The sequence below is a fragment of the Budorcas taxicolor genome, chromosome 10 (genome assembly GCF_023091745.1).
Source record: "Budorcas taxicolor isolate Tak-1 chromosome 10, Takin1.1, whole genome shotgun sequence".
In the NCBI taxonomy this organism is placed as follows: Eukaryota; Metazoa; Chordata; class Mammalia; order Artiodactyla; family Bovidae; genus Budorcas; species Budorcas taxicolor.
In genome coordinates, this window is record NC_068919.1 from 34,624,318 (window position 1) to 34,649,852 (window position 25,535).

Genomic DNA, 25,535 nt, shown 5'->3' on the forward strand with positions numbered 1-25,535 from the left:
CTAAGCATGGAAAATAGTTCGTCTCAAGGGTCAAAGGAATTCAAACTAAAAAAAAGAAATCCCATATTCAATAAGCAATTTATTCAAAGGTTTACCCCAGTGGAAAGAAGGGTCTGGTAGAATCTGTATATATTGATATCACTGGCTAAAATATAAATCAGCTCAACCCTTTTACAAAATGTACGTCAATTCATGAAGCCATAACAATATTAATGTTTTTTGACCTGGTAATCCCACTCCTGGGAATTTGTCCTGAGAAAATATTTCAAAAGAAGAGAAAAAGCTCAGTGTAGAAAGCTCGTCATTGCAGTTCTATTCATCAAAGTGAAGAAGTTATGGGCTAAGAAAGAGTGTTGGTTTGGGAGTCAGGTGTCTGGTGTTAGAGGTCTTGTGTGCTGCTAAGTCACTTCAGTCGTGTCTGACTCTGTGCGACCCCATAGACGGTAGCCCACCAGGCTCCCCTGTCCCTGGGATTCTCCAGGCAAGAACACTGGAGTGGGTTGCCATTTCCTTCTCCAATGCATGAAAGTGAAAAGTGAAAGTGAAGTCGCTCAGTCGTGTCCAACTCTTCGCGACCCCATGGAATGCAGCCTACCAGGCTCCTCCGCCCATGGGATTTCCCAGGCAGAAATACTGGAGTGGGGTGCCATTGCCTTCTCTGAGAGGTCTTGTGTAGTCTTGGGTAAATGACCTGAGCCTGCATCTGCCAGGCTGGAAGGAGGGAAATCAGGCTGGTAAAGTTGGGTAGAACCAGATTGTGAAGGATTCTGGCTGCTAAGCCAAGGTCTCCAGGCCCTATACTGTCAGCCAGAGGAAGCATTGCAAATACTGGATTAGAGCTCTGCATCAGGAAAATTAACCCAGCAGTGGGTTATAAGATGAACAGAACAAGCAAGAAGGTGGAGTGGGGAAGCCACTTAGAAGGCTTCTGCAGTAGTCTCTATGAGAGGCAACGACTGATTAAAGGAAACAGCCTAAGATGTGTGAGTACCTTGTGGGTGATGAGCCATTATCATAAATCTCCAGCCTCCCCAAGCATCTGCTTTACAGTCTGCCTGAGCAGACATATTTCATAATAACACCTTATACTTCTATAGCCCTTTAAAGTTTTCTTTTTTTTAAGTACTTTCATGTGTATTATCTCATTTGATTTTCTAGGGTGTTTACAAGTTAATATTTGTAAAGTTTTCCCATGTAACAGACCTAGGTCTATGGGTTTATAATTTTCAGGGTCCACCCCACCTCTCCTCCTCCCTTCAAGCTTCCCTTTTTTGTTCAGTGTTCAGGCGCTCCATAGTTCTTTTTTCCATTTCACTGCAAAAAAAAAAAAGTGACTGAACAATGCATAGGCTCCTGGCTTAAGTTCCCCGCCACCCCACACACACCACCCCAACAAGGCAGGTAAGTCATCAGTGTGCTGGATTTGAGCGCATTTGGTTTATTTAATCATTTGTTCATCTTCCTTGAATTGCAGTGGCATTTCACATGTTCCACCGTATGCTGTTCCCCGATGCTCTGCATACACAAGTGAGCCCACAAGGGGACCTAGCCTTCCCTTACCTCCCTCCAGCGCCAACCCTCTCCCATCCCAAGGAGGAACATCTCCCACAGGAGGCCCTCAAAGGGAGCCCAAGTAAGACAGACCCAATCCACAAGAAGTGGGTCTAGCGATCACCCAGGAAACCTGGGACCTGGGCCTGCACTGTGCTGGAGACTTCATAACTCGGGGCTTCTCTGGCTTTCAGAGGCACTAATGAGCAGGGCTGAGCGGTAATTAAGTCTGTGCTCAGCTCCACATCAGGCAACACAGCTGCAGCCATCCAGGAGGCGGGAGAGGGAGGAAGACAGGAAGGAGGCCCCAGCCCTCTCTTCCCACTCCAAGCCCGCTCTCGGGGGCTCTTTCAAGAGGAGGCTGTAAAGCCATAGGTTGAGGGAACAGCTATAGGAAACAGCTGCTCAGGGCTGGAGGGAAGGCGCCCGGATGCCAACCAGGTGTTGCTGTCCAGCCCATGGGCTGCCAGTAGGCCAAGCTGCAGGTGTGTCAGAGGTGACGTTTACTCTGTCTTGCAACCAGCTTGGCACTACAGGGCCTGTAGCAGGTTGGGGCTGAGGTCTGGCAGGAAAGGAGAGGGATGACACACACCACCCACTACTCATTGCTATGCCGGTACACCGTTGTCTCTGGGGAGCCTGGGACCTTCTCCAGCTCACACCCCAGACCAAGCAGCTCTGGGTGAAAACCAACATCAATATCCGTTACTCAGGGAGTGATCCTCTGAAAGTCCCCGTGTGGATCAGACCCCCTCCTCGCCCTCCAGTGGGAAGGCTGATGTGAAAACAGGGACATGCCTTTATTTGGGTGTCTTTCTTTGGACGTTTGCATTTTTTATTTTCTATTTCTATTTTTGAAAGAATCATTTGGCGTTTCTTTACGTTTCAGCATATGTGTCTTGGAGCAATAAAGGCGTTTGCAGTGTGGAAAAAGTGACATTTGATCTGAAGGAGTCCGAAGGGGATCTCTGAGTGTAGGGAGCTGACCTTTTGTAAGCACCCACCCAGAGCATGGGCTGCGAAGTGTGAGCTGAGCCTCCAGGAAGGTTGTCTGGTGCCCTCCACAGGTCAAGTCACCATGGAGCCTCGGTGGCAGCCGCGAGAGCAAGTGCGTGCTGTACTCCGGTGCCTCTCTCCCCTGGTCTCTCTGGATGGCTGTGGCTAACCTTTTGTCCCCCCTCTCACTCTGTCACCAGCTGTCCCGGTTCTCCGTCTCTCCCTCTCTCCTCTCCGCCCAGCCCGGATGCCTGAGGGCTGGGCTGAAGGGAAGCAGTTGTTGCTATTTTTCCCCAGCTCCCGCTCAAACCTGACACCCACAGAAAGGTCAAGCCCACGTGGTTCAGCACATCCCTGCCTGGCCCGCCCCAGCTGTTGCCATGACGACTGCTGGGCTGGAAATGTCCTTAGCCACCTCTACTCAGCACATTGGGTGGCTGTCCCAGGCTCCGTTCTCAGAAAAGCCATTCCTGCCAGGCATTCCGGAGTTACAGGGCTTCCAGGAATATGGACAGATAGAAAAACAGACCAAGTCAGAGGCACACACTCTGACCTAGACAAAGAGAAGCAAGCAGACTCAGGGACCCAGAGACTATGAAGACGCAAGAGAGATGGTGACAGAACCTTGGCAACGCAGGACAGCGGGGAGAAGAAAGTGAAACAGAGTCGGGGATGGAAATAAGAAAAAGAAAGAGACGCACAGGGACCCTGATGACATAAGCAGAGAGAACCCCAGGCTAAAAGGATAAAGGAGAGGCTCTGAGGGAGGGAGGGGAGAGGAAGAGGGCAGAGGTGTGAGAGAAGTCAGTTTTCACACCCTCTTGCTCCCATCCCAGTAAATTACCTTGTTATGTGCAGGGCTCGGATCCAATATTTCTCTTTGTCTCATTTTCTCCAAGGGCTCAGGTGGAGTCTGAGAGGATTTGCTGGCCTGGCTCTTCCTCTGGCTGGATAACATTTGCCACCTTAGGGGAGCGATCTTGTCCTAAGCTAATAATAATAAACTTGAACCCCACCCTACACCAGCACATAAACACACACGCACACACACCTCTCTTCCTGCCCTAGGGAGGTCCTTGGTTCCATCTCACCCCTAACTCATCATAAATACTCACTCTCAGCCTCACCTCCCCAAGGTGGTAAAATAGGCATCAGAACACCGAGCAGGGATGAAAAGAAAAGAGGAAAAATTAAAGACTTGTGGAGGTGAACATCAGAGGTGATGAAGCAGCCCTGGAAGGTAATTAACATGGAAGAGGAGAGAAGGGACGGTCTGGAAAGACTGAGTACCAGACAGGAGTGTGGGAGTAAGAGGATAAGAGGAACCAAGGGAGGAAGAGAGAGAGGTGTCCAAGCTCTGACCAAAGCAGGCCAGAGAAGTTAGAGCAGTGGTGAGCCAACCTGGATTGGTCCTCTGGGTCTGGCCAGGACCCCTGCCTCCAATGTTAGTGCTCTGATTTCCCATCTTTGAAGTGTCTCCGTGGCCTTGAGTGAGGTTTCTCGGGGTCTTTGAGCTCTTGGTTGTGCTTAGTCTTTTCTTTTTAAGATATAGTGAGAGGAAACTCAGAGCCCATCCAGCCTTCAGCCTTCCCTGGCCTTGAACACACTGTAGGACAATGGAGCCAATGTCCCTGATGTCACTATGTTTCTAGCTCACATGTGGATGGAGAAGAGAGCAGGTGACAGCTTAGAGGGCCCAGCCCGGTGCGCCTAGCCCGGAGAGCCCAGCAAGGGAGTCAGGCCCAGAAGGGAGACTGGAGCCCAGTAGAACTGTGAGTGGACACTCAGACACGGCTGTGCTGAACTAGCCAACCAGCAATGTACCATCAAAGGTCCCACGCTGGAATGTGCACCACGGAGGCTGGAATGTGCAAATCAAAGGTCCCTTGGAAGATAGGTCTGGGCCTGGGTGGGAAAGGGGCTGTAGCACATGTTGTTAGTACCCCATGTCCTTCCAGCCCATTTTCGTGTCCAGCTGCAGCTGCAGTGGATGGTTCTGACACATCCTCTCTTCTGCCAGAGGCTCTCCTCAGCCCCTGCCCAGCAGCCTGGGAGTCTCAGAAGCCTAACTCTCCCAAAGGGCAAACCTCAATCAACAAGGGATGGCACTGGTGGAATTACTTTATCACTTGGGGAGGAATTCTGATCGGTGATCTGTATGGTTCCTCAGAGTGGTCCCAGGAGGACTGAGCTGTAAGTAGCTGAAGTGGGCCCCTCAATCCAATTTCCCCATCTCATTGCTCCCTCACTCCTACTCAGCCCCTAAAATAATGCCTACATCCAAGTCCTTGTCTCATGATATGTATTCAGAGAGCATAAATAGCACAAGTGCTGTCTTTCTGTGACCTTCAGAGCCAGAGTCAAAGTCAGTTCCCTTAGGGCTGCGCTAAGATAAGAAGTGTTGGAAAGGGACTTCCCTGATGGTCCAGTGGCTAGGACTCCCAGTGCCGGAGGACCTGGGTTTGATCCCTGGTCAAGGAAATAGATCCTCACATGCTGTAACTAAGAATTTGCATATTGCAACTTCACAAATCCTGAGTGCCACATCGAAGACCCGGTGCAGCCAAATAAATAAATAAATATTATTGTTATTTTTTAAAGTGTTGGAAGGCTCTATTCCTGACTGCTGGTTGGCAGGTGATCAGGTGTTTGTTGGAAGGGGTCATTATCATCTAGGGAAGGAAAAGCGCTCACCAGCTCTACCTGCCTGATGTTGGGAAGGCCAGGGCGGACTTGTTAGCAGCAAGCTTACATAGGTCTCCAACAGACAGCCATGAACTGTTGTAACTGGGAAGGAACCTCAGGGGGTTACCTGATCCAACTTTCCAGCAATTTGGGAATTCCCTTTACAACTCCTCTGACACTTGCTTAAACACCTCTAGTGCAGGGAACTCACTACCTTTACAAGTAAGCACTGTCCATTCTTGGATAGCTATTAGTTCTTATGCTGAATGGTCATTGGCCTCCTTGAGACTTCTCCACACTGGACCTAGTTGTCCTTTGTACTTCGGTGTCTCATTTTTCTATCCAAGGCTGCTCCAGATATTCTAAGGCCAAGCATGTCTACTACATCTTCTCTTCTCTAGGCCAAAAACTCTTATTGCCCTGATGGTTCTTCAAATGACTCAATCTTCTGAGCCTCCTCATCCCGGACCCCTCCTCTAGGGAGCACTCTGATTTGTCAACATTCCTCTTTCAGTGTGGTGCCCCGGTGATGCTTTGGAGCAGTACAACCAGCGCAGAATGTATTTTTCACTACCATGGCCCAAAGTACGTTTCCACTATTGATTTCTAGAATTATGATTTTTTGGCAGGTACACAACTGGGCTTCCCTCATAGCTCAGTTGGTAAAGAATCTTCCTGCAGTGCCAGAGACCTGGGTTCAATTCCTGGGTTGGGAAGATCCCCTGGAGAAGGAAATGGCAATCCACTCCAGTATTCTTGCCTGGAAAATCCCATGGACAGTCTATGGGGTTGCAAGAGTCAGACAGGACTTAGCGACTAAACCACCACCAACACTGCTGACTCAACTGAACTGAAGGCACTGAATGTCTGTGCTTCTGGCTTCTCTGCATCCCTTTTGCATCTTTTTTTTTTTTTTTTTAAGATTTATTTATTTACTTTTGGCTGTACTGGGTCTTTGTTGATGTGCAGGGGCTTTCTCTAGTTGCAGGAGCAGGGGCTACTCTTCATTGCCGTGTGTGGCCTTCTCATTGTGGTGGCTTCTCTTGTTGCAGAGAATAGGCTCTAGGCATGCACGCTTCTGTAGTTGTGTAGTTGCAGCTCTAGAGTGCTGGCTTGTTAACTGTGGCACATAAGCTTAGTTGTTCTGCAGCATGTGGGATCTTCCCGGACTAGGACTGGATCTTCCCAGATTGAACTCATGTCCCCTGCATTGGTAGGCAGATTTTTAAACCCCTGAGTCACCAAGGAAGCCCCTCTTGCTCTTTTTTTCAGGTAACAGCAACTCTTCCCCCACTTACCATTCTCAAATGGGTCTGGTGTAATTGCCAACCCCCAAACGCTATACCTGTTACCATGGGTTTGGACCTAGGCTCAGCCAAGAAATGAGTATCCTTTCCCTGGTCACAGTAATTGTTTCAATGAGCATGTGACCCAAGCCAGGCCAATCAGATTCCTTCCGAGATTTATTATATATAGCTAGAAGGGAGAGCTCTACCTTTGGATTTACTAAACTGGGATGATGTGCAGAACTCTCTGTGCTACACCAATACACACATCAACGTTTATAGTGGAAAAAAGACTGAGGACACTGTTTGAGACCTTAGACCGCTTCTGTTCTTCCCCATCAGTGTCCGTTTATTTTTTATTTATTTTTTTTTCAGTGTCCCTTTATAACTTAATCTAGTTTGAGTCTAGCTTCTGTTAATTCCTTTCTCAAATTCATGGATTCTTTCCTCAGCTGTGCTACCTATTGACAAGCCTATTGAAGGAATTTATCTTTAATATCACGTGCGTTTTATTTCTAGCATTTCCTTTCTGCTTTCTTTTTCTTTTTCTTTGGCTGTGCCGGGTCTTAGTTGCAGCACACAGAATCTTCGATCTTCATTGTGGCATCAGAATCTTCAGTTGCAGCATGTGGGATCTAGTTCCCTAACCAGAAATTGAGCCCGGGCCCCCTGCATCGGGAGCATGGAGTCAGCCAGGGAAATCCCTCCATTTGGCTTTCTTATAGTTTCTGCGTTCGTGCCAAAATTACCCCTTTGTTCATGTAAGCTGCCAACTTTTTTTCCAACAGACTGTTTAACAGACTAAGTTGTTTCTATTTTTAAAGTTCCTGTCTGATGGTTTCACTATCTGTGTCATTTGCCAGTCTAACTCTGTTGATGTATCTTTTGACAATGGATTGGATTTTTTTCTTTGTTGATTTTTTGTATGTTTTGTAAATTCTTTTTGAGTGCCTATCCTGTGTAGAACAGCAGAGACTGAGGTAAACGGTATTTATGCCTGGAAATGGTCACGCCTCTTCTGTCCGCAAGATGGTCTGAGGGGTGCGCGCAAGATGGAATTAATCTAGTTAGGAGTCAGGCAGGGTTTGGATTTTGTTGTTGCTGTCATTATCTCAGTGGATCACAGAAAAATCCTTCTAGTGATGCTGCTTAGAGTGGAGACCACGTGTCAGAAGGTTTTTCTGTATTCCTGTATTTTTCTGTATTTTCTGTGTTCCTCTCCACCCTCACCTTTTCAGCCATCCCAGCATGCCAGCCCCTCGACCCAGAGGATACTCCCATTGCTTGCTGTTTGGTGCTAGGCTCATGGGGGTTAGAGTCGGGTCTCTGACATCCTGCTTCTGCTTCAGTCTTAGGCAGGTCCTATGTGAGTTTCAGAAGTGGTTCTTTTTCAGTATTTCTGCTCCTGCTCCCAAACTCCACCTCCTACCTGTGGTTGGTTTTGGGTCAATCTTTCTTCCCTTTCCCCCAACAGAGCAGACCTTGGCTTGAATTTTCAGCCTGAAAAAGTTCCCTGCTTCTCCCCTTGGAGTAGAGGGTTTTGCTTCTGTTTTCCCCAAAAAATCAATGGGTTTTCAAGTGTCAAAGAAGAACAAGAAGTTTTTTTACCCCTCACCTAGAAGTAGATGAGGGCTTCCCTCGTGGCTCAGTGGTAAAGAATCCACCTGCCGATGCAGGAGAGGTGGGTTCGATCCCGGGGTCAGGAAGATCCCCTAGAGGAGGAAATGGCAACCCACTCCAGTATTCTTGCTTGGGAAATCCCATGGACTGAGCAGCTTGGCGGGCTACAGTCCATGGGTTACAAAGAGTTGGACATGACTTAGCAACTAAATGAAAACAATAACAACTTAAGCAAAACTCTGTTGCCCCTCCCTAACTTAAGGCTGTTGCTTATTGGAGAAAAGGACTGTGGGAGCAGCTGAGGCCTTTTGCCTTTCCCCAGCAGCTGCCTTAATCAATATATGCTTGAACCACCAAAGAGGAAAGCTCTCTCATTTCCTGCCCTGCTCTTTTTCTCAGGAACCTCAAGGGGAGTCGGTAGAATAAAGGGTGCCTATGAGTATATAAACTCCCCTGTGTCTGGAATGGTCTCCAGCTACCCTAAACTGACATGCTAGCCCATGACACCCTAGCATTTAAACATTTGTTAAAATTTTTGTTGGTTTCATCTTACCTGCTTGTATGACAGCCACCCCTGTTTCCTGTGCTCTGCTAAAGTTGAAACAGTTCATGTGTGTGTCTCTCTCTCTCTTGAAGGGGCTTTACTTAGTTGCCTGGTGACCTCAGCTTTCTGAGGGCTCAAGAAAAGCTGCGATTTTTTTAGATTATCTAGCTATTCCTCATTGTTAAGGTGGCAGTGATGTTTTCTTGCAGCATTGTTCATCCTCAGTAGAAATACAAGTCTTCAAGTCACTGTCACCTCTTAGGGAACTGCAACCACCTCACAGCTGGTGCCCACACCCAATTTTGTTCCCCTCCGTGCTACATCCAGCATAAGCATTAAAATTTTGTAACCATCGGAAACTAAAAGGGGCTGCAAATTAGCTATAAAATCTGAAACCTAGGTTATGGTGTACACACGCACTCAGTCGCGTCCAACTCTTTGCGACCCTCCGTGCTGTAGCCCGCCAGGCTCCTCTGCCCTTCAGATTTTTCAGGAAAGAATACTGGAGTGGGTGCCATTTCCTTCTTCAGGGGATTTTCCCAAGCCAGGGATCAAACCCGTATCTCCTGTGTCTCTTGCATTGGCAGGCGGACTCTTTATCGCTGAGCCACCAGAGAAGCCCAGGTTATGGTGTACCAGTTATCTATTGCTGAGAACAATCCAACCCAAAGTTAAGTGGCTTAAACCATGACATTTACTCTGTTCATGAATCTATAGGGTTCGCAGGGACAGCCTGTCTCTGTTCCACTTGGAGTCAGCTGGGGTGGTTTGAAGGCTGAGCCTGAACTTGTTTGAATCACTGGGGTGGGAAGACTCAAACAACTGGGGGCTAACCTGTGCGAGCCCCTCTGGCTCTCTGCCAGGCCTCTCTTGCATGGAGGCTTCGAGGTTGCCAGACTTCTCACATGCTGGCTCAGAACTACCAAGGAACATTTTGAGAGAGAAAGAGAGGGATCCCAGGTGGAATGTTTTTATGACCTCGCCTCAGAAGTCACATTATTTGTGCTGTGCTCTATTAGCAGGGCAGTTACATAGGTCCACCCAGGCTCCAGGGGAGGGAATATTGACCCCACATCTCAGTGGAAGAGTGTCCACACCACACTGTAAGATGACCGTGTGGGATGTGATGTATTGATAATGGCCATCTTTGGAAAATACAAGCTGCAGTACATGATTCTATTTGTTCTATAGTAGTAAAAAAATAACTTCAAAGAAATCAAGCTAGAAAATAAACACACAGAAAAACCAGAGCCATCTGATTGCATTATTTCATGTTGGCAGATCATTTCCAAGTGTGAATTTGTGTTCCCCTCATCAATTTAAATACGTCAAACCCATGGCAGCTATAACCATCTTTCTAGATGCAATTCTGATCCTGTCACTGACCCTCTTAAAATGACCCTTTAGCTCCCTGTTGCTCCCCAGATGGATTCCAAACCCCTGAACGTGGCTTATAAGCCCTTCACACCTGGCCTTGTTTATTAATTTCCAACCTCACCTTTGATGCCGCCTCCCTGTCCTTTATGCGCCAGCTACCCTGAACCACTTGCCAGTATCCAAACTTTCTTTGGCCTTTTGTACTTGCTGTTTTCCTCTTCTGGGACTTCTCTCTGCCACCAGGCTCTTATACCTCTCGTCTCTCCAGCTGCTATTTTTTCTGGACTCAGCTTCCCTAACGTGATCTTCCTCCTACCTCCCACCTAACTGGCCTAGGGCTCTCATCTCTCCTTCCCATATGCTCTCAAAGCACTCTGTGCCTGTGCTGAGGCCCTCCAGCATCAGTTACCCAGGCTGCATCACCCCCTCCATCCCCACGTGGGAAGATAGTTTTATTTTATTCCCCACTGTGAGCAGTGCTTGAAGCATGGCAGGGGCTCAACAAATATTGGTTAGAGAAATGAATCTGTGCCCTAAATAGCCCACTAGGTTCAAGTAAACAGCCCTCCCACAAGCCTGAGATAGCTACGGCAGGGTCCTGTCTTGAATGTTATAACTGAGGTAGGGCCAAAGCTAGTTGGGAGACTTTGGAATTTTCAGGAAAATATCAGCTGCTGTATGTGGCTGGATCTGTTCCTAGCTTTAGAGGACTCATTCCAAGGCAAGGCCAGGGAGTAGCTCCAGGACATCTTTCCTCTTTCCACAACAGTCCTGGTGGGCAGGCCTGCCTGACAGGGACACACCTCGGCAACAGCTGGTAGGATGTTTGTTTACTTGGTGTGCTCCATCCAGAGCCTATTTCTGGAGTAGGTACTGGACGCAAGCCTGTGCCATTCCAGCACTGATCTTGCCAAGCCCTGAGCCAGGAGAGACAGCGGCAGTCACTTACCTTATCTCCCTGGCTCCAACCCAACCTTCTCTGGATATACCCAGTCATGACCTTTTTGCCCTGTTGGGAATTGCCCTTCTCTGCCGCTAAGGTTTAGCAGTAAATATTGCTCCATGTGTTCTTTCTGTTTCATTAAGGACAAGAGGAAGGAAGAAAGTTAAGGGTGATAAGAAAGGCTCTCTCAACTCATAAATTTTACTGATTTGAGGAGGTCTTAACTGGAGTTCCTTGGGAGTTCCCTGGGTCTAAGGAAACAGATCAGCATTTTTGGCCAATAGAATTTTTCCTATGGTTAGTCTCATTTCTGAAACGGAACTGGAATAGTAAGAGGTCATTTGACTAACTTACGATTCCACAGTAAGCCACAGCATGGATAAAGATAGCACCTTGGTTTCAAGTTTAGGACTGATACATCCATTGCCTAAGTTAAATTTATATTAAAAAGCTAGCTTTGGAAACTAATACCAAACTTTTTTTTTTTTTTTTTGGTAAATAGTTTCACCTTGTTTTTAGACAAATCACTTAAGTTGTCAGCTCTAAACCAATTAAGAAACCATAGTTACAAACCACTGGACTCCCTTCTGTGGAAGCCTGTCTCTGCTAAAAGTGAAGTGAAAGGGCAGCCAGAGATCCAGGGCCTTCCCCTCACCCCAGCCCCCAGTTTTCACCCTGGGCTAACCACCTTTCAGCCCTACAGTTTCTTCTCAGTTCCTCTAAATTAACTCCACCTTTATTCACACTAAGATTCCTGTTACTTAGGTCAAAAATGGGAGAAAGGGAAAAGGCAAAGTTGGAATCCTGAGTAACACTGTTTTCTGGTTCAGAAGTGTTCTCTAACCATCGATGAGCAGCTGCTCTTTGGGAGAATATTTCAGACCTCACTGCTTTTCTTCTTAAATTGTTGTTACTGAGGAAAAATAATTTTGTTTATCATGCAAGGAGAAGGACAATCTCCCCCCCCACACACACACCTTTCCTTTCTAAACCTATCCCTTCATCTGAAAGCCATCAGATGGCTCTGTAGGAACAGTGAGGGCTGGCACCTGAACCAGGCAGAATCCTTTGCAAGCTTAGCCCAGGACCAGATGACTGTCAGTGTCTGGCTTCCTCCAAGCGTCTGGGAAACAGAGAGGGTCACTCATTTTATCAAAGACATCCTACTAATAAAAGACAGTAGGAATAAAGTTAACACCAGTAGTCAATGGCAAAAAAAAAAAAAAAAAAACCCAACAGAAAATAAATCAGGAAATTATGACAAAAATATTCATATCACCTGGTTGGTTCCCATCCTTTTGGACAAGGCAAAATTTCTAAATCTACTTGATTTAGAAGTGAGCAAATGTTCGCTGGAGATTTTTATGGCTACCTGTTTATCATTAGGGATTTGGAACCTACTACCCAAAAAGAAGCTCCATTGGAGCCATAACCCCAGAGCTCCTACCCTCATAGCACCGAAGTTTGGCTTGTCAGAGGGCACGTGTTAAAAAAGGAATCATCCCTGGTGGTCCAATGGTTGAGAATCTGCCTGCCAATACAGGGGACACCAGTTCGATCCCCACTGTGGGAAGATCCTACATGCCCAGGGGCAACTAAGCCCATGTGCCACAACTACTGAAGCCCACGTGACCTAGAGCCTGTGCTCCACAGGAGAAGCCACTGCAAAGGGAAGCCCACGCGCTGAAACTAGAGAGTCGACCTCTTCTCTGCAACCAGAGAAAGCCCACTCATGGCAACGAAGACCCAGCACAGCCATTAATAAATAAATAAACAAATCTTAAAAAAAACAGTAATCTGGCAGAGGTTATCAGCTCTCCTGCCCTGACATGTGTTTGTCTTTAACTCCTCACTGCCTGGCAGCACCTCTCTGGGAGGAATCGGGTTAATAACACCACACACACGGCTAGTCTGATGAGAAGAGTTTTATGTGGGCGATACAAACTGAACAAGAACACCATAAACAAGGAAGGAAGCACAGGCTCAGCCAGGAAAGCAGCCACAAGGAGCAGGCGTAGAATTATTCAGGAGCGGTTTCAAATACCAACACCATATTTACATGTCTAATTTGGAACCTGGCTCTTTTTAAGCATCAGAGGAAGTTAGGGGAGAAACCATGCATGAGATTAAAAATATATATACATGTATACACAGAGACACCAACATTTTCACACTTCTTTTGTTCATTTTGCCCACAAGAAACAAATTTCCTAAAGTCCCTATATTTATTATGGAGTTGGCAGAGAAGCCCCAGCTGGGGCTTGGATTCAAGGAGGCAGACTTCACACTCTTTGACCCTACACACCCCTGACAGTTTACCAGTGGAACACTTGGAACATGGGTGGGAACGTTCAGAAGAGGCAAGAAAAAGTACAGCTCATTTAACTTATGCATTATACACAAGGGCATCAGTTTTTCCAAATACCTTCATGCTTCGTCCTTTACTAGGTTCTTAGCAGACTTCTCACCTGCAGCAACAGAGCTCAGACAAGCTGTGAGACATAGAGTAAGGTGGTACTTTGATCCAGTGCACACTGAGTCAGTCACTTTACTCAAGACATTCACACATGCCAGACCCTGGCAAATCCTCAGGGGGCTGTGGCTTCATGCTTCGTGGAGTGGAAGGCTGGGCTTTTTCCCTCCCTAGATACCTCCTTGCTGCCGCCGTCACTGCCAATGAGTGCTCCGCTGTTCCCTCTGGACCCAAGACAGCTGCTGGGCGTGTATGTGTGTAATTTTCTGTTCTGCTGCTGTTGGCTCGTCCCCGGGCGCTGGCTTCTCAACCTGTGACTCTGGAGGAATCAGATACTGGACCTCCTCCGTACTGATGGCTACCTTATCTGGCTGGAGCCACCTCTTGAAATGTTCCAAGGTGCTAGGAAAGAAGAGGAGGAAAGTGTGACTGCATCAGACTTCACTGACTAATTACTTAATGATTATCTCAGATACTCCAAGACTGCCTTCCCACCCACCACCAATTTCTTCCTACAGTTGTTTTTCACTGCTAACATGAGGTGTGGGGCACAACAGCTCCTCTGACAGCTGTGCATCCTAGCAGCTCCATGGTGTAATTTACCCCCTAGTGGGCACTTGGGCAATAAGCAGCACGAGGCCCCCTTCAAACGCAGTTTCTGAAGACTTGATGAGAACAGCTGAAGAGCCTATGCCTGTCTGGTCTTTTTTCCTCCAAACTGGAGAGAAGAGAAATTTTCAAGGGGAGGAAACATTTCAAATAAATACCAAATTATTGCATGTTAAGTTGCTTCAGTTGCGTCCGACTCTTTGTGACCCCATGGACTGTGGCCCGCCAGGCTCCTCTGTCCATGGGGATTTTCCAGGCAAGAATACTAGAGTGGGTTGCCATGCCCTTCTCCAGGGCATCTTCCCAACCCAGGGACTGAACCCACGTCTCTTATGTCTTCTGTATTAGTAAGGCAGAAACCTGAGCATCTTGGTATCTCTGATACCTGAAGTAGTCTGAAGCTCAATTATACTTACAGCACTTAGTTGCGCTAAGTGTGGTTTTTTGGGTGTTTTTGTTTATTTAATTCATTCTATAGCAAGATGCCAAGATGGAAACATCTGAGTAGCAATGTCCCCCACAAAGGAATGGCCACTATGCCAGGAGGCTTTTTTTTGTTTGGATCTGTGGTAAGGAGGAGGGCTTCCCTGGTAGCTCAGCTGGTAAAGAATCTACCTGCAATGTGGGAGACCCTGGTTCGACTCCTGGGTTGGGAAGATCCCCTGGAGAAGGGGTAGGCTATCCACTCCAGTATTCTTGGGCTTCTCTGGTGGCTCAGATGGTAAAAAATCCACCTGCAATGCAGGAGACCTGGGTTTGATTCCTGGATTGTGAAGATGCCCTAGAGGAGGGCATGGCAACCCACTCCAGTATTCTTGCCAGGAAAATCAATCCCATGGACAGAGAAGCCTGCCAGGCTACAGATTATGGGGTCGCAAAGAGTCGGACATGATTGAGCGACCAAGCACAGCACAGTGGAGAGGGGGAGGTATCCCTGCCTACCTTCCTTGAGCATCCAGGATCCTCCCCTAAAGGTATTAGACAGACACAATAAAATACAAATGACTAGAAATAGTGGAAAGCTCATTCTATGCTCTTCAACAGCAAAAAGTCATATGCCAAAAAATAAGGCCGTAACCAGCAGACTTCAGACACCTACAATGGGGGAGTCATGTTGTGGACAGTAAGATTTCCCAGCCCATTGCTCCCTTGCCAAAAGCATTCAATGAGGAGGGGTTACCTATCTGGTCTTCACATATGTGAAGAAACACACAATTCCACTACAAAATGGCCTGTGCTTAAAACATACACTTTTAGGTTTAAAACCAAATGCATATCTGTTTCCTGTGCTTGTTCTGAACAGAAAGAAGCATTCTCACAGATGTAGGCTCAGGGCAATGCATGTGGGTATTTAATCTTCATCTACCACACATTTCATAAAAAGGTTCCAGTTATTTCTACAAGGAAGGGAAACCACATTATTTCATATATTAATAAATACACAGAAACATGAACTTGAGTCTTGGTGCTGATCGGATTTCAGAGAAAAAGAATTCCTACTTGAGAATTATGCAAAAGAAAGTTGTCTTTGTTTCTCAGAACTGGAGAGGAAGGAAATATTAATATTAGTGGGGAGAGAATAAAATACCAAATTATTAGTGGCTCAGGAATCGGTACGTCTTCATCTTTTGTGTTTGGGTCAATTTACCGGGAAAAGAAAAGAGTAAATTTTATATTATTTTCTGAACCCTTGGAAGGTGGCTGGCCTGATCTTAGATGCCATCCTGATTTCTGAAGGATCTGGGGCCACCTTGAGTATTTGAGATAATGTAAGTGAAAATACTTTGCAAGTTAAAAATAAAATGTAACTATGAAGTTCTATTTACATGATTTCAGCAGCAGTATTCATCTGATACCATGGGACTCTGAAAATCAATGTTAATGACAGGTTGTAAACTTAGGTTAAATCACAGTCCCCTAAAACCTTGTGTTAAAATTCAGGTTTTTATTTCCCTCATTGATTTTCATTTTGAAAAATTTCTTAGTGAATTTTAAAACTCTGTAGGAAGAATAATATTAGGAATAGCTAACACTTTGTCTTGAGAGTCCCTTGGATTGCAAGGAGATCCAACTAGTCCATTCTGAAGGAGATCAGCCCTGGGATTTCTTTGGAGGGAATGATGCTGAAGCTGAAACTGCAGTACATTGGCCACCTCATGTGAAGAGTTGACTCATTGGAAAAGACTCTGATGCTGGGAGGGACTGGGGGCAGGAGGAGAAGGGGACAACAGAGGATGAGGTGGCTGGATGGCATCACTGACTCGATGGACATGAGTCTAAGTGAACTCCGGGAGTTGGTGATGGACAGGGAGGCCTGGCGTGCTGCGATTCATGGGGTCGCAAAGAGTCGGACACGACTAAACAACTGAACTGAACACTTTGTACTGACCCTGTGTCAGGCACAAGTTCTAAGTGCTTCATACACAGTAACTCATTTAAGGCTCATAACAACCTTATGCAGTAAGAGCTACTACTCTTGCTTCACAGAGCAGGAAGCTGAGGCACACATGGGTTACTCACCCAGTAAGTGGCAGAGCTCCTGTGCCCAGTGTCAAGCATCATCCTGCTGTTTGTAACAGAATGCCCTCTCCTCCTTTCTGCATCTGGCCCACCTGAGGATACTGTTTCCCTTTGGAACAAAACTAGAGCCCAGAGGGAGCTCAATGGTCTTTCAACTCTTAAAGCACATTGTCACTTCTGCTCATCTGGCTCTTATGCTGCCTCGTTTTACTAGGTATGTCTTCATATATATTCTTCTCTCCCCAAACTAGTTCTGAGGACCAAAAGAAGGGTCTAGAACGTCGTTACATCTCCCCCTTCATGCCCATGACATCAAGCACAGTCCCTTCACACCAGAGATGCTTAAGAAATTCATCCATTTGTGCTACACAAATTTGAGTGTCTACAGTATGACAGAAACTCTGTAAGGCAGTGGAGACTCATAGGTAAGAAGACAGTTCCAGTTGTTGACTGATGACTAGTTTCTCAAGTGCAGTGTGTACTTAAAAATGAAGACGGTGGTTTATTCTCAACTCTGTTCAACCTGTGATCAAGATGTAGATGGGGTATTTGCTTTTTGGCAAAAATATCCTTTCTCAAAAATCTGCCACTGGACTAAGAGCAAATAAAGCAGCCTTAAAAAGGATGATATTTATCTCAGAAAAGCTGCTGTTGATATCAACTTATATCTGGACTCAGATGTCACTCTCCCTGACTTCTTTAGAGGAAGAGAAATGCTTTTGGTGAAACAGACTATCACCTGGAGCAGGACTAGGAATCAATTACCTCTCATCAGAATCAAGTCCATCCACAAAGAACTCAGATGCTAACTTCTCCTGGAGGAACCGGTCCCAGCATTCCTTCTTTGCTTGGGCCAGGGTTCGAAGCATGTCCTTGGAAGTCACTTCCTGATTTAAACCTTTGATTCTTCTCAGTTTCTTTTCTAAAGAGAGAGGAAGTTGAGCTTAACAAAGAACTTGAATATGAAACAAAAGTAATCTAAAATGCAAAATGCCAACTGAAAAATTCTTATTGATGAGTACAAGCACATTGCTCTCATTTTTTTAAGGACAAACGTACATTTTTCTTTTTCCTTCACAACATCTTCACTCTACATTGTATCAAACAAATGTGTAACTCCAGAAAAAGGAAAACTATAGATTCTCATAAATAAACTGATGGCATATTTTCTTTGAAATCACATAATCTCAGCAGGTATCTCTCTAAGGAAAGCTTGTTTTCCCTGGTGTGTGATGTGTATACTGTCGTCTTTTTTCAACTCCTGAAAACAGTTTTTCTGAGGAGTAAATGGTTGGGTTTTGTTTTTTGGTAACGGTGTCATAAAGTGGTTTTCAAACCTCATGAGAAAGAATCAAAGAAAATGGAGGGAGATTCAATGGTTCATTAGACACTAAAATTAACTTGATGAGAACACAATAATAAGAGACCTTTAAGATCACTCTGTGTGATTAAAGTCTTGATTAAAGAAAAGGAATCTCCTAACAGTTTTTTCTGAAAGTTGTTCTACTTGTGGCCTGAATGTTGGAGGCTTAATAAAAACAAATATCTTATAATCCCTGTGAGAGCAGTCCATATGGTTTCCTGATGATATATGTTTAGTTACACTTTGCAGTTTAAGTAAGAACACAAGAAAGAGGGAGTTCTCTGGTGCTCCAGTGGCTAAGGATCCAAGCTCCCAATGTAGGTGGCCCAGGCCGAATCTTTAGTCAGAGAACTAGATCCTACATGGTGCAACTAAGATCAAAGATCCTGGGTGCCTCACTTAGACCTGGTGCAGTCAAATAAATAAATATTTAAGAATAAAGAATCCAAGAAAGGGTATCACCATTTGTCTTCTGCCTTAATTTAGTCTTGCCTCCAACTATAATAAATGGGTAAATGATGGATTTTTGGAAGGGATAGGTGGATATCAAGCCCAGGACCAATAGAAACTTCATGATTTGCAATCTGGTTTTCATTTCTAAGCAAGCCACATCAGCTTGAATCCACTTATCAAAACAAACACCTTTTGGTGCTATAAGTTACCACCAAAAGCTTACCATGTGAAAAAAAAAAAAAACTACAGTTGATAAATGTTAAATATTTAAGGAGTTTTTTTCTCTCCAGGAGGATGTGAAAAGGATTATGTACATCTCACGTTGAATTGGTTAAAAGTTTTTTTTTTTTTTTAATTTGGCTAGTTGTGGTATGTGGGATTTTGTTTCCAGACCAGGAATGGAACCCATGCCCCCTGCATTGGAAGCATGGAATCTTAACCACTGGACCACCAGGGAAATCCCTGAACTGGTTAAAAGTTTTTAATTGTTGCTCTTAGTTGCATTCTCTGACATAAGTTTATTTGGCAATAAAAACAATCTTTATATTGTTAGACCTTGTCAAGGTGGGAAGAGGTCTTTGGGGCTGGAAGAAGTCTTCCTCTCTCTGTGTGCTGAGTCCCTAGTTAGGTGTGATCAGGCAGAAACAGGCGCCCTTGGATCCTCCAAACCTGCCTGCCCTTGTCACCCAGATTCTGCCATAAGCAACAGAAATGCCTCTTACTTTCTTCAGGGAAGGACATTTTAATCATCATGTTAACTGATTTTAGAAAAGATAAGTGGAATTTTAACTTTCTGAACCAGTCTTCACCAATCAAAGACATGACTGATTCCATGAAAGATTCTTCTTTTCCCAGGACACAGAGCACCAACAAGCCAGAGGATCTGGTTCTCCAGCTTCCTCAGACTGTTGTTTCTTCTCCTTACCATCACTGAAGACAGATTCTGACTGCCACAACAGAACTGTTAACCTCTTTGGCCATTACTGCATGGATGACTATCCTATTTCTGATGGCTTCCCAACAAATTTCACATTACACCCTCCTCTTTCTAATTAGCCATCATTCCACATGTGTTTTTCCCATATTTTTTCTTGCACATCATTAACCAAATGCCTTTTGTTTTTCCAAGACATTTCTTAGCAATATGTAAACCCTATTCTGACTCTTCTTTCTGTCCTTCCTCAAAAGCTTCTTCCAGAATTGTCTTTCCTTCTTCAAATAATTATTCCCAGGTTTGGCTCTGTGACATGTTGATGGGTCTCACGGATGTTTAATGAAACAGGATAACACAATTCTGAAGTTTGGCAATCCTGTCCAAGACTGATATTTGTCTTTCCCCTATCAAGGGACGATCTGAATCTCTTTCCTGAGTTAGGAGTCTCTCTAAATACTTAAGGCCATAAAGATAAGTGAAGATGTGTTCAGGAAATATTTTAAAAGTGAAATGGCTAACAAGAGGAAGAATGAACTTTATGTTAATATGTTGTTGTTTAGTCGGGAAGTTGTATCCAACTCTTGCAACCCCATGGACTGTATCCCACCAGGCTCCTCTGTCCATGGGATTTCCCAGGCCAGAATACTAGAGTGGGTTGTCATTTCCTTCTCCAGGAGATGTTCCCAATCCAAGGATCAAACCTGAGTCTCCTGCATTGGTAGGCGGATTCTTTACCACTGAGCCACCAGGGAAGCCCATTATGTCAATATACTCCCATCCCAACAATCATTCTATTAAACATAACAGTGTCTCAAACTGTAGTATCAGAAATCCAAATGGAGCTCTGGGGCCATGACCTTTTTCTTTCAGGAAGGTATAGGTTTGACACTTTTGGGTAACCTGAATACTTGAGCCACTGTGGCTACCTCATGAGAAGAGTTGACTCATTGGAAAAGACTGATGCTGGGAGGGATTGGGGGCAGGAGGAGAAGGGGACGACAGAGGATGAGATGGCTGGATGGCATCACCGACTTGATGGACGTGAATCTGAGTGAACTCTGGGAGTTGGTGACAGACAGGGAGGCCTGGTGTGCTGCAATTCATGGGGTTGCAAAGAGTCAGACACGACTGAGCAACTGAACTGAACTGAAGAGTAGGTAAGAGTGTTCTGTAGAATGCCAACGAATAAAGCAAAATTTAGATGAAACAAAGGCCAGAGATGACAAAGACTATTTTAAGGGATATACTGGGAAAACAGGGCTCCTTCCCAACAACCAACCTGAAACCCCCTGTAGATTTACACCTGACAGATACATGTGGTGAGGACAAAAAGAAAAATTAAGAGTAGAAAACCAGATTTGATGTAACAGAACTTCAACATGCTTCCTTAAAACCTCCAGCTTCAGATTTAAACAAACAAACAAAAAAGCCATCTAACTTACCTAAAGATGCTAAATACACTTCTGAATCCTGCAAGGGAGCCCAAGGCTTTACAGCTGGCTGTGCAGCAAAGTGTGGGGCCTCCCTCTGGCCTGTGCCTGCAGGGTAAGAATCCATAAAGGAGTCTGAGAAGGCATTGCTGGCACTGTCCTCTTGGTCAGGATGTGGCAGGCAGGAACAGATTTCAGCCCAAAGATCTGGGCCAGATCTTGTGGTTGTAGAGTCAATGCTTTCAAACATTTTCATTTGGAATCTGACCTGAAAAACAGAACCTCAAGTGAATAAGAACTGACTTGGGAAGGAAGGTTACAGCCTTTTAATTAGTTTTTCCTAACAAAATTTAAAATGTATTCTATTACATTCTTATGTTATAGATAAAAAGATGACAAAAGGGTAATTGGGTTTCTCTTCTGGCTTTGCACTTGTTTTCATAATGAAGTTGGTCTTTTAAAACAGAATTTCTATAAGCCAGACACAAAAGACTGAATGATTGAATGATTCCATTTTCATGAGGTCTCTGCAGTCAAACTCACAGAGACAGAAAATGAAATGGTGATTGGGATGGGGATGGTAATGGGAGTTATTGTTTAATGGCTACAGAGTTTTAGTTTGGGAAGTTCTAGAAATGGATGGTGGTGATGGTTGTGTGATAATGTTAATGCCACTGAACATTACATCTAAAAATGGTTAAAATGGTAAATGTACACTATGGATGTTTTATACATGTGCAAGCACACACATAGAGGTATTTCTAGGACATTTCCAGTGAGGACAACCGTCCTGCACTTTCCTCCAAAGATCTCCAAGATGCGACCACTCTGTCCGCAACCAATTAAATTCTGTTTTCAATAGGACACAGACTAAAAGTCCTGCACAGTTCCATATACAGTACACTACGATAATAAAAATGCTGCTTGGTGAAACCTGTCAGAGTACTAGCTCATGGGCTCATTACATGGAGAAGCTGAGCTTGAACATGCTTCATATTCTTATTTAAAAAAAAAAAAAAACAACAACAAAAAAAACAGAAAGATAGACATTTTCATCATTTTACAGACGAAAAAACAGGATCAGAAGCATAACTTGCCAAAGACACATTACTGGTATAGAGTGAATCCTTGATTGGAAACCAGACCCCCGGCGCTCCAAAAGCCATGTTTTTACCCAATAAAACTCAGCCTGTTTGTGACTATACTGAAAATAGCATGAGCAGAGCTGAAAGGGAACAGCGACCCACAAAGCCCTGGGGGCTTTCATAACTATCCAGTCTAGTAGGATGAACTGACACCTCCTTTCAGGAGGGACCTTTGAGATTATGAAGGCTGCTTAGGAAAAAAATCTGAATAATTTCAGGAGCGAGAGCCCAGGAAGCGCAGGGCCCGGAAGTAAAAGGCCAGATGTGACGGAGGCCCAGTATGAATTGATGCCAAGGGTCACAATGAGGCTCCACTCCCATCCCGAAGTCGTCGGAACCCACCCACACCAAAACTGCTAGCATCAGAGCCCCGGTCCCCTGGTCCCCACTAGAAGTACCGTCCAGAGCGGAGAAACAACCCTCGTGTCCAGATCCGGGGCCTCAATCACTCCAGCCTCAAGGACTGACTAGGCGGGACGACTCAGGCCCCCAGGCACCTCTGTGGTATCTCGGAATACGGCCGGAGCCAGGGATAGAAACGCCGCGCAACCCTGCGCCTCTTCCCCTTACCACAACCGCCTGCCAGCAGCCCTCAAACGCTCGGCTCAGTTTCTTTGCAGGCAGCAGGGAAGAAATAAGGAGGCGGAGTCTCCAGGTGACGGATCCCGGGAGCCCTCCAACCACCGCCCAACCTGGAGATGTTCTGTGCCTCGATTGGTCGAGAGGAGTCCAGCTGGGTAAGGAAGTGAGCCGCATAGCGCTTCGGAAACGATGGGCGGGACTGTTGTTGCCTGGATACGGTGGAGCACACACCCTCCGCCCCTGTTTTCCAAGGGGCCAGGTTGATTCCACCTATATCAGTGGGTTCCAGCCCCGCGGACACCGCTTTCCACGTGATTCCTGCTCAGATAGGGAAGCCCAGTTTCCAAGGCCTTGACTTTTCTTGGTTCCCTGAGCAAGTTAGTCTCCTCAGCAGTTCTCTGGACTGGTGTTGGTCCCCGAAAATTTCAGACCTTCGACACGCAGATTAGAGAACGTATGCACCTTGAATGGGGGACGGAGGCGATTACTCTCCTTACTCCCACAGGAGATCCATGTACTTTTCACCAGTTATGACGCTTTCCCACATTGATTTAGTCAATAGGCATCAAGCTCCTGCTGTGTTCCAGGCATTCTGTTAAGCGGGAATTCAAGACAGGTAAGACTTGGTATGGGTCCCAGCTTCATGGTTTAGGAGGAAGCGCCATGGAGACAGACATGTTTACAAATCACCGCAAAGAGTTATAGAGATATGACGGAAATGAGGCCAGAGTACATAAAGGAGCCAGTGGTCATGGGAGGTGTGTGTCAGAAAGGCTTTTTTTTGTTTGTTTTAAAGAAGATGACCTTTGATATCCTTCTGGGGTTCGCTGAGACATAAGCCTCCCAACCTGATCTCCAATTTCCAGGGTTGATTACTCTCTCACAAAGATATATGTGAGAAAAGACAGTAGCCACCCATCTGTAGAAGTAGCTTGGCTGAGGGTATAGTCTCTAGATGTGTCTGAAGCTTCTCAGTGTGGCTATGGTGGTGATAACTACCACCATGTGAAAGGGAACTACAAGGTACTCTTTTACTTACATTTATGACCATTCCTAGAATATGCAAACAGAAGGAAGTGGAAAGCAAGAAAGAAAACAAAGGAGCAAATAATAGGCAAGATTTTTGCCAGTGCTTATTCATAGAGAATATATGAGGATAGGCGGTTTCCCAGAGTCCTCCAACTGCTGCCTGACCTGGTGACATGAATCTTGTAGCATCTGATTCATAGAAAGGATGACTGTCATAGATTTATGGGTGTTTCACTGAACTGCTCCATAGCCTTTCAACTCACTTATGAAGTTTTCTCTAATATCCCGCTCACCAAAATAATACCCTCTTGATTTCAAATTTGGCCACCCTTATCTTACATATCTTGATACCAGAATGAGGGTTCCTTTAACAGTAGGCACAAATAGTGGCTGATGTAAAATTGAATACACGTTTCAACTTAAAGTGATAGCTGTAAATTAACAAATGGTCACCTTTTCTGATAGGGCTGCCCAGGTGGTGCAGTGGTAAACAGTCTACCTGCCGATGCAGGAGATGCAGTTTCCTGGCTTGGGAAGATCCCCTGGAGAAGGAAATGGTAACTCACTCCAGTATTCTTGCCTGAAAAATTCCATCGACAGAGGAACCTGGCAGTGTACAGTCCATGGGGTTGCAAAGAGTTGGACACCACTGTGCACAGCACACCCTTACTAATTCATCCATGTCGTTTGAGTTTAATTAGTGTGTGTGCTGAATAAATCCAAACCAGATCCTGGACTTGCAAAGGTGAAACCATAAGCCCTGATGATCTCCCTCTTCCCAAGGACTGCTCACACTTGGAAGCCACATGACAGCAGTCAACATCCTTCTATCTTAGACACTGTTTTCCCACAGTGATTCGTACAAATATGTTTTTCATTTGTATTATCAGCCAGCCTAGGCCTTCACTGAGGTCAGGAACCATGTCTTTCTTACCTTTGTATCTCTGAAGCTAAGTGATGCTTGGCAGATGTTCAAAATTTATTTGGTGTCTGAATGTTTAAATTAGAAACCTTTTGGTCAAAGACTACACTGAACTGGAGCTAGATCTTGTGATTCACTCTTCAGTCTCTTCTACAAGTGGCAACCAGGGTAATCTTTTTGGAATGAAAATTGAATCATCACACACACGCACACAAATTGGATCATCACACACACAAACAAACACACACACCAGAAACTCTTTGATAATTCCCCATTGCTCTTAAAGGCTTAAATTCTTATCAGAGTAAGTTAGGTAGAGTTCTTAGTTCAAATAACAGAGCTCATTCTAGCCAGTTTAAGTGGTAAAAGGGATTAATTAAAGCTGCTCTGTACAATAAAATTTCTGTAATGATAGAAATGTTCTGTATCTAAGTTGTCCAATAAGGTATCTACTAGTTTTATGTGGTTCTTGGGCACATGAGATGCAGCTTCTATAACTGAATAACTGAATTTTAAATTTCCTTTCACTTTACTTAAGTTAAATAGCCACATATGGCTAATGACTATTCTGTTGACCATAGGATTAAAATATATTAAGCAGTTCACAGAATCTTAAGATGGGCCAGAGTCAGACTTGGGGTCTATATAGCCAGGAGTTTCTAAACCTCAGTGAAGGACTTCTCAGGGAGCACCCCATTGCTACTCAATGTAGATACTGCAGCTGGACACTGGACACAAGAACTTCCCCCATGTTAGTCCCCAATATAACTCCATATATCAATATACAAATCCCTCCAGTGCTATCTTCTCAGACATGAATTCCACACTGCTATTATGCCTCTGAACCAAAGGCCCTGCCTGATCAAAAGAGCCCAGGTGATGGATGCCCAAGTTGCTAAGGATTCTGGGAAGGCCAGTTTCTAGATCCTACCTCTTGGAAACAGTACTTAATGTGGGAAATTCACCACACAAAGAAGAGTGTTGAGAAGATGCTGGATGTCCAAAGGGTATGAGAACAGTCTACTTTGAATGGTTTATGTCAGTGCTTTCCAAACTTTAATATGCGGTCAGAT

At 45.1% G+C, this 25,535-nt stretch overlaps 1 protein-coding gene across 2 annotated transcripts; it reads right to left on the reverse strand.

Moving 5' to 3' along the window:
* Nucleotides 1–12,914: 12,914 nt before the first annotated feature.
* CCDC32 (coiled-coil domain containing 32) lies at nucleotides 12,915–22,576 on the reverse strand. 2 transcript variants are annotated; one of them, XM_052646531.1, is made up of 4 exons: nucleotides 22,500–22,576; nucleotides 20,797–21,052; nucleotides 17,370–17,526; nucleotides 12,915–13,877 (listed from the first exon to the last, which is right to left on the reverse strand). In XM_052646531.1, the coding sequence occupies exons 2-4, from the start codon at nucleotides 21,038–21,040 to the stop codon at nucleotides 13,670–13,672; spliced, it is 609 nt and encodes a 202-aa protein (XP_052502491.1). In that variant the 5' UTR covers nucleotides 21,041–21,052; nucleotides 22,500–22,576; the 3' UTR covers nucleotides 12,915–13,669. The 2 variants fall into 2 exon arrangements, with proteins under 2 accessions (XP_052502491.1, XP_052502489.1); XM_052646529.1 differs by having other exon boundaries at nucleotides 22,328–22,541.
* Nucleotides 22,577–25,535: the final 2,959 nt, after the last annotated feature.

Bases quoted from the DNA above. Each gene is read 5' to 3' on its own strand.
- CCDC32 (XM_052646531.1), bottom strand. From the start codon at position 21,040: ATGAAAATGTTTGAAAGCATTGACTCTACAACCACAAGATCTGGCCCA. The intron at 17,527-20,796 runs GTAAGTTAGATG...CTCTCTCTTTAG, and splicing joins AGTGTATTTAGCATCTTTAG to AAAAGAAACTGAGAAGAATC. The intron at 13,878-17,369 runs GTAATTGATTCC...CTTCTTTCCTAG, and splicing joins GGACTTGATTCTGATGAGAG to CACCTTGGAACATTTCAAGA.